The sequence below is a fragment of the Gymnodraco acuticeps genome, unplaced genomic scaffold (assembly GCF_902827175.1).
Source record: "Gymnodraco acuticeps unplaced genomic scaffold, fGymAcu1.1, whole genome shotgun sequence".
Lineage (NCBI taxonomy): Eukaryota > Metazoa > Chordata > Actinopteri > Perciformes > Bathydraconidae > Gymnodraco > Gymnodraco acuticeps.
This window is the reverse complement of record NW_022992300.1, coordinates 381,565-395,000: the sequence shown is the minus strand read 5'-3', so window position 1 is coordinate 395,000 and position 13,436 is coordinate 381,565. Positions and strand designations below refer to the sequence as shown.

The 13,436-nt window shown below is 40.6% G+C and overlaps 1 protein-coding gene across 1 annotated transcript in view; it reads right to left on the bottom strand.

Annotated features, from left to right (window-relative positions):
• Window positions 1-13,436, bottom strand: part of adamtsl4 (ADAMTS-like 4) — a 39,506-nt gene that overhangs the window by 18,858 nt on the left and 7,212 nt on the right. The window contains 5 exon segments of the mRNA XM_034208029.1: window positions 9,150-9,241; window positions 9,244-9,328; window positions 9,330-9,819; window positions 10,649-10,875; window positions 11,024-11,389. Coding sequence (XP_034063920.1) covers window positions 9,150-9,241; window positions 9,244-9,328; window positions 9,330-9,819; window positions 10,649-10,875; window positions 11,024-11,389 — 1,260 coding nt within the window.

The window sequence follows — 13,436 nt, the reverse complement described above, 5'->3', positions numbered from 1 at the left end:
GACTTATATTTGTGTTATTCATGAACAATATAGTCTCTTATACAAAGGCGTGTGTTTTAGCAAAGTCCCCTGAATATACTGATTAGGTATGCCGGTGGGCGCTTGAGTGTCAGTGTACGTAGGGGACCTGATGTTTCCAAGTAACATTGTAAATCTGCCCAGATGTGTGTAGAATGCTATCTCTAATGGTTGTAAATATTTCTGCAGGACATAAACATGTTGGGCCTCTTTTCTAACTAGATGGTTTCTTTGTATCTGTGCATATGTGTGTGTGTTCACCAGTATAAACAATGAGTGGACAACACACACACACACACACACACACACACACACACACACACACACACAACACACACAACACACACACACACACACACACACCACACACACACACACACACACACACACACACACACACACACACACACAGAGGGACTTTTGTGCCTGTGTGCAGCTATGGGATGTTGCAGTACAGTTAAAATAGAAAGAGCTTGCAGACAAGGCAAAAATAGGAATGTAAAATGAAAAGAGAGAATGCAAGTAAAAGTCAAGAGTGTGCATTCATGCGTTGGTGATTGTATGAGCGTTACAGGGCGAGTGGATTCTTCTCCCAAAAGAAAGTTTAGTGTGTGTAAAAACATCAGGAGGCTAATGGACTGAAAGGAGGGAGGGGAGGTAAAGTGAGAGTAAAAACTGGTGTTTCATGGTTCTGCAGGAGAATTTGTGTGTTATTGTAAGGACTCGTATACTTTGGTGTTCTTCGTTTACTATGAGAGCAGGGTTAAGGGGTCTCCCCATAACCACCAAGGGGGGCGAACAGAAGTGATAACAGGAGGGGTACTAGGGGGGAGAGAGACGTTTCTGAATGGGCCAAAGAGGGGAGAGAAAAGAAAGTGATGGCTTTCAAAGAAGTAACATACTTAAAGGTGGTGTGTGGTGAGGGAGAGGCTTTGAGAATGCGTCTGGGCCTGTGGTTAATATCAAAACATTCAAACCACAAAAACAATTCAACCATTAGAAAAAGTTTTTCAAATATTTGGTTACATGCCTCAAGTCAGTTTATTGAGTTTTAGTTTAATCAACTAAAAGGACTGTAAGTACGCCTAGATAACACTGGCACATTTCTAAGAATTTGAAATATCCTTTTGGATTCAGTATGACAATATTTTTGGCCATAAGCCTTTATTCCTGTGCGAGTGTCTGTCACAAGAGATATAGACAGGAAATGAGGAAAGGGAGATGTAACACAAAAATCCCTGACTGAAATCTGAATCAGAGTTAACCACTGAGTCACTAGGACAGCAAAGTTTTTAGTTTTTTAATCAATAAACCAACAATCTTGGTAATTGCTGAAATGCAGCACACAAAGCATAAAATATCAAAAACCTGTAAAGTGCCAGAAGCAGGACTCGCATGTCGGTAATGTTTCTTAACTTTTCTGTTTTAGCTCCAGACATAAATTAGATTGTTTTGCTCATTTGTAATCTGGCTGTTAGAGTTAAGAGTTCACTCTTGTTTCGGCATTGGTGAAGTATGACAAGAGCGAAAAGCACGAGTAGTCGGACAATCAGACGGGATGTAAATAAGACAAAAGCTTAGCCAGATTACACTAAACCATTTAAAGTGAGCACAAAAAAATGTTGGTTATAATCCCTCATTGTAAAGGAAAACTGGCTTAAACTAGTAAACTAAGACCCAGTGATTTCCTTAACTGAAATTACTCACTCACTCACAACTCTTTCTTTGGTAACACTGTATATTAAGGTACACAAATTAACCATCAACTAGTTGTTAATTAACATGGATATTAGCAGTATATTGGCTCTTTGTTAGTCATTATAAAACACTTATTAATACCTTATTCTGCATGACCATATTCTACAAGTAATAAACCATTAGTTGAGAGTTTTTCCTCAATAACCCTCTAATTAGTGCTTATTTATTGCAAGTAAGGAAGTTGTTACATGAGTTTTGGTCTTAATATGCTCTGCTCAATATGGGCCTAATAAGGCAGTAGTACCACAAGTAATTCTACCATAATAACACTTAACAAATATGATATTCTTATGTAACAAGACATGAAACTGTAAGTGTTAATGGTGTCTAAGTAATTCAAAATTAGGTATTTATATCTAAGAATATGTTTTGGGGTAGGCTATTGACAGTTCAGCTACCAATAGCAAGGTGATATTGACCTCTATGTTTCATATTTGCACATTTATATATTTGTAAAATGTGTACTGAAGGTTAGACAGGAAACCGGGAACAGGAAGTAGGAGAAAGTGAACTGAATAGCATGGCAGTAGACATCCATGAGTAGACTGCTACTAATTTTCCCTATGCAACCTGAAGAGTAAACGGTCCTTCAGAAAGCAATGACTGTAAGTGTAGTAATCCTTACACTTACACAGTAAGGATTAGTAACATGTATTGTGTTTATGTGATGACATTTGGAGATGTTTAAACGGTTTAAACACTGAGAAAATGCGTTAGCATTCGCGCTAGCATTTGCGTTAGCATTCGCGCTAGCGTTAGCATACACGGTAGCGTTAGCATACATGCTAGCGTTAGCCATACTAGCCTGTACACATGCTTATTGCACAGCTAGTATTAGATATATTTACCTTGTTTACACTTAGCGGTCCTATGTGTTAATCTGTGTATGTTACACTTGCATGTATGAGATCATTGAGTGCCTGTGCCTTGTAACTTATTTGTGTATAGTTAAACTCTGTTAAAAAAAATCTGTTTTATTAAAAAGTACAGGCTGCATATGTGTTCTGGTATGTGTCTGAACCTCTCTTTAGTGGTTCAATAAGAAAAACAGATATTTCAACATGTGCCTACTTCAGTAGTTGTGTGCTATAATGTATTTACAAAGTGTGAAGAGGAGGCAACTTTAGAATAGGGAACCTGTTCAGGTAGAGTCAAACTGATAGCTTATTGGTTATGAACAAGACTTCACTTTAAAATAGGGAACATATTCTTAGATATACATACCTAATTAGAGTCAAACTACTAGCTTATTGGTTATGAACAAGACTTCACTTTAAAATAGGGAACATATTCTTAGATATAAATACCTAATTAGAGTCAAACTACTAGCTTATTGGTTATGAACAAGACTTCACTTTAAAATAGGGAACATATTCTTAGATATACATACCTAATTTTGAGTTATTTAGACACAATTAACACTTATAGTTTCATGTCTTGTTACATAAGAAGAGATCATATTTGTTAAGTGTTATTATGGGAGAATAACTATTCTTGTGGTACTACTGCCTTATTAAGCCCATTATTGAGCGGAGCATATTAAGACCAAAACTCATGTACAACAACGTCCTTACTTGCAATAAATAAGCACTAATTAGAGGGTTATTGAGGAAAAACTCTCAAGTAATGGCTTATTACTTGTAGAATATGGTCATGCAGAATAAGGCATTAATAAGTATTTTATAATGACTAATAAAGAGCCAATATACTGCTAATATGCATGTTAATTAACAACTAGTTGATGGTTAATTTGTGTACCTTAATATAAAGTGTTACCCTTTCTTTAAATACAATCAAAGTAACTTAAAGTCACTGAGAGGCTTCTTGATTTATAAGTTAACATGAAAGAAAGCATGAAACGAAAAATAGAAAATCTGGCTGCTACTGTGTGACATAGTGAAAGAAGGATAGCAGCCGAGAACAGGTGAAGTGAAAGTGAATGCAGCTGAGAGACAGTCAGTGTTTTGGTACTGGAGCAGTGAAAGTTACAGATGTGTTTAACTACCAGGGTGGGGGCAGGAGGAAAACGTCTGTTGGCAATATAAGCGCACGTGAAGCAGAAGAGGGGGGTAGAGTGAAAGCTTTGTTCTGTGCACACACACACACACACACACACACACACACACACACACACACACACACACACACACACACACACACACACACCACATACCGTATAAACACCTACAAGCCAATCCTGGGCACACATAGCACTCTTATGTGAAACCCAAACATCAAGCCAGGCAAGACTAATGGGTTTTCAGGCGAACCAGATTATGAGGAAGGAGAGAACCTTTCACCACATGTGTGTTTCCTTAGGGAAAGCCCAGGTGACACGTCGTCATTCTCCATGCAAGTCTCTACCTGCACAGCTGGCCAGATATAGCCTCAGTACCACATACAGGTTAAGGCTGGCCGGTCATTCCTCAAGAATTACTGCGACTACACAGACAGAACAAGTGACCGCTGGCCCCTGCACACATACATCAACACACTCCACACGCCAAGACTAATCACTGTATGCATGCATACAAATCCATGACAAATGATCATATGTGTGTGTATGTGTAAGTGTTTGTCCTCAGTGATTAACATTCTCCAGATAATCTTGTGACCAAGGCCATTTTTCCCGGCGCTTTGAGGGGCACCACCCAGCGCTCAGCCTTGACCCTGAGGGGGTAAAGTCTTGAGTCCCCCGGAGGAAACACTGCTCATCCATCAACAGAGAAGGAGGCCCGTGCTGCGCGGGACCAACAGCAAGAACAGTGGCTGTTATTCTCAGGAGAAATTTGAGTTTGAGCCTCAAAACAACTTACATGTTCTCGCCAAATATAAGAACAAGAGAAGAAAAGAAAAACTCAAGATAAACATCAAAACCACAAATTCAACAAATAAAACCAGAACTCTGCTCCAAAGCACTGAAAATGACAATCCCTCCGTGTTCCACTTTCCATGCAGCAAATCTAGAAAGCCACATCTTATTAAACACACCAGTTAGGTGATAACTCTTGATATAACACGTATTTTCATAATAGCACATGGGCGTGAGAGAGAGCAGTAGAAAGTGTGGACAGCTTTGATCTTAGTTCCAAGGTTGGTTTTTTATGACAGTTTCCAAAGTTTGGCACTCAACTATGTAAAAGAGCTTTTAGTGTAGACAGTAATGATGCTTCCTCTGCCAGGAACCTTCAGAAATTGGATCTAAAATTGCACAAGTTGGATTGATTTCAATAATTGCTGCAGGAACTGTGTGATCTGACCTTTGTCTGCCGGATATTTGGTTGTTTCGTGTATACAATCTTTGGTTTTATGAGAAATATTTGATTCTGTAGCATATCTTGATTGTATGCTGTCTACTGTTCTTCATCTTGTACTGAGTGTTAATGCTGATTATCGTGACCAGACAAAAAAGAGGAACGTTTTTCAATATAAAAGAGTCTTTCATGGATAGATGAAAAGTTAAGACATTCTTGGAAACTAACACTTATCCCTTTCTTGTCTTCTCCTTATCTGATTTAAATACAAGTAAGCTACTTTTTTCTTTGAGGGAAAGATTACAGTTTTAAATGAAAGAGAGAATTAAGAAATGACAGATGGGGTGAGTGAGAGGAAAGGCAGAACTGGGGAAAAAAACGAAACATGAAAGAAAGGGAAACTCTCGCACCCAGGAGCCGATATAAACAGAGTTTAACAAGCACAGGTACCTGTTTCTTGTACAGAAGCAGGTAATTTAGCTTGTTAAAGTAATGAAGCAAAAGCAGAACAGAGCAGTCTAAATGAATCGAGGTGATTGAGTGTGGGTTTGTTTGTGTGTGTGCTCGGGTCCCGAAAACCAAAACATCTGGTGAGTGTTCGGCACTTCATGAAAACAACAGCAAGCGTGGCAGGATCTGCACCCAGTCATTAGAGCTGACGAGTGTTGCTCTGCTGAGAGTCATAATCATACATTTCCTGTGTAATACCGCCTGTTTAATGACAGACTGTGATTAGATCATCTGAATCTCGCTGCAGCCGCCCGAAACCACGGCAACACAAACTCAGGTATCGGCGAGCGAAATATATCAGAGTTTTATGTGTGTTTCAAGTATTATGTGTTTTTTAAGGTACATTATTACTAATATCTACTAAAGAGTGAAGGACAAGGAACAATAAAGTCAGATGTTCTTCAACAATATGTGAACTTTATAAATTCATTTGAATATGTCTTAAAATAACAAATGATTATGGAGTCGTTGATCTTGCACTTACCAAATTCAGTTTCCCTGATGGAGACCGTGTCCTTTATGACAGATAGTGTCATATTTCAAGTTTACAACAAGGCTTATATAAGTGCTTTTTCAGCCTTGAGTAGCAGCACCTGCAGCAGCGTGTGAACAGATCAACATGTTGAAAAGACACAGAGACCCCTCTCCCCCATTCCCATTGGAAATGACATCCTTGTGTTTACTGGAATCGATCTTAGGTCATGTGGTGAACGGCTACCTACATATTTCTTAATCCACATGCTTCTGATCTCGCCTCATTTGCTGTCACCGAAGAACGCACTGTTAGTGATTTCTGGCAAAATATTTACTCTGAGGAGTACAGGAAGAGGAGTCAAGGCAAGAGGGAATGCTTAAAGAATCAACCAAATCAAAAACTTAAGAAAGAAGAAGAAGAAATATGTGTTATGAGCTGCTGTGTTTCTTCACTTTTTTTTCAGCCAGCTTCTTCTCATATTCCACCTTTTCACCCCTCTCCCTCTGACAGAATAACTTCTCCTCTTGTTACACTCTGCTCTCTCTCTCTCTCTCTCTCTCTCTCTCTCTCTCTCTCTCTCTCTCTCTCTCTCTCTCTCTCTCTCTCACACAACCACCCTTTCCCCTGAATCCTATGACACAAACTCGCCTCCCACACACTCATCCTCACCAGCCTTCATCTCCATTTCTTCTTTGCCTCCTCACCTTTTCTCTCACCCTTAAGCTTGTCCTCTCACTACAGTGTAGATTTTCTAAAAACAGTGCTCTCTTTCACTACTACTTAACTGCGTCACTTCCTTCACACCAACACACACACAATCTTCCCCTTTTGCCCTCCTCGTTTCCTCTGTCCCTCTCTTGGTTCCCCTCTTGCTTCTATGCAACAGTAAAAACACACATACACACAGCCAATCGCACTTGTGCTGGGCCTCAGGCGCTGTGTGTTATGACAAACACACCTAATAGATAATGGGATGTGTCACACTCAGTCTGGCTCAATCTCACACACACACACACACTCACAAATATATACGGTACATACATGCCTGGACAAAGTCCCGCATTCATCAGCACTAAAACCTACATTTAAACAATGAAAAGGACATATACAAATGTGGAGCCTGCAGGAGCAAACAAGGCTAAAGCAGTTGGGTAAATATGTAATGAGTCAGGCTGAGCCGTCATAGGACTGCTATTAGCGGTGCTGGCACACGCAGGGCGAGTATAATGCCAGCTACTAAATCTCTTTTAACATGGAGACTATCACACAGAGCCCTGCAGAGACAAAGAGGAAGAAAAAAAGAGGGATAAAAGAGGGCAAGAAAGCCTGCCAAATTATCTAAAGAGAGGAAAGTCAAGAGGCCACCAGTGCCAACCTGGCCCCAAATTCAAGTGTCTACTTCCCATCCATGAGAGCCAGTTGTGGAAATAGCATGAGAGTAGGAAACGAGAGCGTAGTGTGTGTGTGGTATTTAACTTCAATCTTATCATCTCCTCCTAAGCTGTCACTCAAGACAGACCTGCTATAAGTGGTCCATGGGAATCAAATGACTTGGTCAAATGTCCCTCTGAGTATTTTTTATCGAATATTAAAAATGCGATGGATCAGTTTTCTGCGGTTTATTTCATCCGTCGTCCCTCCATCACTCACAAGCGATATCTCACATGGTTTATCGATTTTTATGAAACTCAAGGCGGAGTGACACTTTCCCACCGCTGAATTTTTAAGTAGCATTTTGGGAAGCCCAGAGATCTCTCACATTATTTAGTTTTCCTATTGTTACATAAGTCTTGGTATTGATACCTCTTTTTATCCCCGCTCCTAATACCAAACAATACTTTTTTGATACCTGAAGTATGTTAACATAAACATGTTGATTGAATGCAGGTGTACAATGATTTTGTCTTCATAATAAATTCAGTTCCAGTGTCAAGTTAGCTACATTTGTATTGAGCTGAAGCCGGCAACTAGCTGGCTATCAAACACAAACAGAAGGGATCAATGTAAGCTGCCCATAAACATCAAAAGAATCAGATCCATGCAGACTCTAAGTGAAGGACACTTAGCCTCACTACAACAACTTATAATTGACCAAGGAAAATGCTCCAGTAGCAGTTGTAACATTGTTGTACTTGCTCATAAAAAAAATGTTGTTGCTCTCTCTGGGAAGAATTGATTGATGTTCTTATGAGAGCCTGATGTTAATTTGAAGCAGCTTTAGCAAAAAAGTGGAAAATGTGAACGGTATTCAAGTGCGAGCAGCTGATTTGAGATATAGTGTCAGGATGTGCTTCTAAAAAAGTTCCGTTTTCTATGCTTTTCAATATTCCACCATAATAGATTCACAATATAACAATATATGAATATAGGACATTCAATAGATCTCAAGGTCAAACGTGATCACTAAAAACTCTTTATCTATGATATTCACTCTCAATCTCATTTAATTGAGTGAAATCAAGCATGGCATTCCTGTCTCAGTGAAACTTGAGTAACTGCGAGGTCAACCTGCGTTTATCACCTGAGTGTTGAGGATGAGTTGGCCCGTCTGACATGCCCGACCTGTCTGGGTTTCCAGCACGTACGCACACGTTTCTACTGATAATGCTCGCACTGAGAGGTATGGAGAAGGTCGCAACCCCAATCATCCCTGCAGGCCCGAGCCAAACAGGACATTACGATGATTTGCACGGACACACTTTTGTGCACACTAGGACGCAGATTTTGGCCCAAAGTTATACTCACACGCATGTGATATCAGTTGAAAAGACATGTGTATAGCTTCACAACGGAGGTGTGTAGCCTGGTAGTGACCCGGAATACACACACATGCCTTGGAGCAGTTGCAGTCAGTTTCCAACCGAATGCTCAAAGACAACCGGCTAGTGTTGGAGCTGGGGAATGATCTACCTATCAAATACACTCTGCTGACCTTCAACTCCTCGGTTACCGTCCGCCTAACTGCTCCCTTCAACACACGGCATGCATATAAATCACGCATAACTGGAAGATGAATAAAGTAGAGGGGCTCAGGGGATACGCACTGGGGAGCTGCTATGAACGAGATTAATAAAAGGGTATGAAATAAGTGAGATATCTGATTTCTGAGGTCAGGGGCGGGGGAGAGATCTTACCTGGGAGAAGCACCTGCGGTACTCCTTCTCCGGTCCAGAGCACCTATACACCTGAGCTCCTCTTCCTCCATCCCTGCCCGATTCCCCCCCCCATGTGTGGGGATGTGGGGGTGCTGCAGTGGGTAGATGTCGCCTGTGGGTGCGAAGCCTGGGTGGAGCTCCCTGTCTCTGTGAATGGAGGCTGGAGCGATGGAGAGGGGGGGAAAAAGGTGGGGTGACGGCAGGGGAATTTGGGCGGGAGAGAGGAGGGATGGGAGGAGGAGGAGCGGTGACGGAGTGCCAGTCAAAAGCGGTGGCGATTGGGAAGCAGAGATGGTTGATGAGAGCGAGAAAGGGGTGAGGGGGTGGGACTCTTGCCCTCCTGTGCTCTGTGTTGGTTTGTGGGGGTCTGTTAACGTGGTGGTGGGGTTGACCAATTGTTGTGGTCTTTGTGGGAAGTTCCTCAGCAGCAGCAAGCGCCTCCTGATGCCTAGCCGCCTGTCTATCTTCTCCATCACTCCCAGTCTCCTCTTCCTCTTTCTTGTTATTTTCTGCATCGTCTTCATTGAGTCCAGCTGTTTCAGCATCGGTGCCGTTAACAGTGTGACGAGCCTGCCGGTTTTGGCGATGCAGAGGAAGAGAGAACGGGACCCTGCCGTACCCAAATTGACCTGGACGGATGGCAGACGATCTGCGAGTCGAAAAGAATAACAAAACAATGAAGAATAAGAAGAAAGAGGAAGTTTAAAGAGATGTACAGAAAGAACAGGAGGCAGTGGCAGAGATAGGGAAACTGAAAACCAGGATACATTTGAGATACAGTTCATGTTAGCTGTACAACATCAGAAATCATGTCTGACATTAGCCAGCGGGCAGAGCAACGCAGTGCCTGGTGGTGTGACAGAACTAATGATGTAATAACACAGCAGATACCAGTTATGGGCATAACTCCAACTCCCACCACTCAAAAACAACTCTCTCTAATGCCTAAGCAATGTCATCACTTTAACTAATGGCCCCAGAATGAATCCTGAGCATTTGCTTGAAATGGTCCTCTGAGGATTTTATTTATATCTGGAATATTATATTTTGGTGTTTGTTTATATGTCAACGATCTGTAACATTTTCCAGAGATTACAGGTTTTCAACAAGGTCATTGTTACTTTTATTGCCAGCAAGGCAAATCTCACTTCCTGTGTGCTGTAGTCAGTTTCCTGGAAAAGACAAACTTAGCAAAGCACATGTGAAAGTTTCTGTTCACTGGAAAATTTATTGAATCAGCATTTTTCTATTATCCACTGACCATTAACCTTTAAACCTTAAAACAATACTAAACAAAGTATAAGAAAAGTTTGAAAATGATTCTTGAGGCCGACTGAAACTGGAGTTAAAACACTGGATATTCAATATTGACATTTTCTCCCAGACATTTAATTATGATCACAATATATTAATATATTAATATATATGTAAGACATTTTAAAGTTGAACAATTATTATATCTGTGATGTCTCACTCACCTCCTTGAGGTTAAACCCTCCCGATTGGCAGAGACAGACCTTCTGCTCCCTACAGCCCTCGCTGCTCCGGGATTGGTCGGTCTCCTGATGGTGCGTGCTGGTTGGTTGTAGCCCTGTGATGGAGCGTGGTACGGCGATCGGTAAACTGACACATGGTCTTGATTGTTTGGGTTGAATTCCGGCTGGTAAAAAGGAGGGTTTGGATTTGCCTCTCCCAGTAACAGGAGCTCCCCCCTCCTCCTCCCAAAAATAAGGTAAAAAAAGCGAGTTCCAGAAGACTCTTCCTCCTTAATCCTCTCCTCTTCCATCCTCCTCCTCCTCCTCCTCCTCCTCCTCCCCTCCTCCTCCTCCTCCTCCTCCTCCTCCTGCTCCTGCTCCTCCTCCTCCTCCTCCTGCTCCTGCTCCGTTAGTATTCCGATACAGAGACAGTCCTGGGTTTTGATTGGTGGAGATCGACGGGGAGTGATAAGGCTGTCGTTGCCCGGGGTAATGAGGAGGGTAGTAGGGGCGCACAGGTGAGAGGACCGGACCCCCGAGGCCCCCGGGCAAATATCCTGCCCAGTTAGGTGGAGAGTGGGAGAGGGGAGGGGTGTGTTGAGGTGGAGGAGGTAAACACGTCCTGCTCCTCTGGGAGGCGCCCACCCCGCAGGTTTGAGAGCAGCCAGACCACTCCTCCCAGTCAGACCACACCCCCTCCACAGGCTCCGCCTCAAACACCTGTCGAGACTGTCTGCCAGCCACCTGAGAAACACACACACACACACACACAATTTATAATTCAGACATTTGTTTTTTTATTCAAAGGTTAATTATAATCAGTGTCTTGCTTTGTTCAAACAAAAGTACAATTCGACATTAATTCAGATACTGAATAAATCATATGTAATAGAAAAATATCTTATTAAGAAGTAGGAAATAGAAAATATGTAGCTATTTGCTTGCAAATGACTGAAATACAAATTTGGTTTTAGTGATGTCACTTGACCAATGACCAAAGGTTCACTGTTATATAACAACCCAGTCTCACGGCATTTCGTGTTCACCAACACGATTTTTAATCTATTGATTCGTGTTCACCAACACGATTTTCCCCTTTTTTCGTGTTGCACAACACGATTTTAAAAGTAATGTATTTCTACTGCCTGCAGCACGTCTTTTTCTCCGGTCGGGTCGAGGAAGACCGGAAGCTGTGTGGTTCATAAAAACATGTTCTTACTCAATATCAAGCCACAGTTATTGCTTTTATTTGAAATCGTATAATTTCGGACTTTTGTTGCCGTCTGTGAGGAAAATAAATGGGGCTCAGAGCCTCAGAATACTGAAATCTGTATTTTTAAAATCTTTTTTTCCTTCTAATCTGTTATTCTTTTCAAAATAACACACTGTTATTTACTCACCAATAACACACAATTATCCTTGCTTTTATTTATTGGTTTAATTCCATAATCTCTGGCTTTTTTGGCGTCCTTCAGGAACTGAATTTCAAAATAAAAATAACCGGAAACAGACGTAGGCATTTCGAGCGATTACCCAGGATCCTCAGCTATGGTTTTAAGCTCGTTGTTTTAGCCGCAATGCATGCTGGGATTTGGTGTTTATATGATATGAAATCCGGAAAACATTTTAAAAGAATAAAATAATACTTAATTCCGAGCACTCTTGCTTTTCTCTTTGAAAGTCATCACATAACGGCATTGTAATACACGGTTCGGCTGCATTGTATATTACAGATCTGCCGTAGTTCTTTATTTATAGAGCCCTGATGAGAAGACCTTTGGAAAAACTGAGAAAATGCCGCCGAAACTGAATACTTGACGTGGATCATAAATATATTCAACAATTAAACAACATCTTCAATTTCTCTTCACACAATACGTCTCCTTGCAGTATCAACACTAATTCGGCTGACTTTTACATTTGATCTAATTCACAGATAGGTTATATTTACACCATAACGGTGCACAGCTGATATAAAAGGACTGTAGTTTTTAAAGATATTACTGATTTTCTTTGAATGTAAGAATGTAAATACTGAGTCTGAAATAGTATAGCAATATGCTGTAAAATTATGTGAAAGCATGCATAAAACTACACATCTTCAGATGTTGTACGAAAACAAAAGTGTCCTACACTAATAATACAAAGTTATTATGGCTGTGTGTACCTTGTGTGCACCGCCTAGTGGTTAAAGCACGTTATTGAATTATTGTGTTTTATTTGATTAAAAAAATATTAAGAGTACATACTTTCATAGGGGGAAAGTATAAATATAGAATATAAAAAATCAAGAAGATACTATAAGTGATCTCTACAATAAAACAGTTTAGTGCAGAATGTACAAATATATTAATAGGAGGAGGTGCAAAACAGAAAAACGAATTAACCTTTATTTAAACATTAAATAACAGATTAAGGTCTTCTTTTAAATAAGAAAAAAACTTTGGGGGTATCTATCTACAGATAAATATTAAGCCTGACAGAGTACTTAACGTCTAATATATTGCTTTCCTGCAATGTTAACTATGTTGAAGCACTTATTTTAACTGATATTATACATATGAATGATACTCTTATGTATGTAGATAGAATAAGAAATGTGCAGAATATGACAGTTTAATGGTGGAGGTACACACATATTGATAGATGTCTTGTAATGCACTGTTGAGGAACCTGTGACCCAAGTGTTTCATTCATTGCATAACTACACCGTAGTTGTGTATATGATATGTCAATACACCTTTGAAAATCTTGAAAGGGATGTGAAAAATAGCCATAATATACAGTCTTT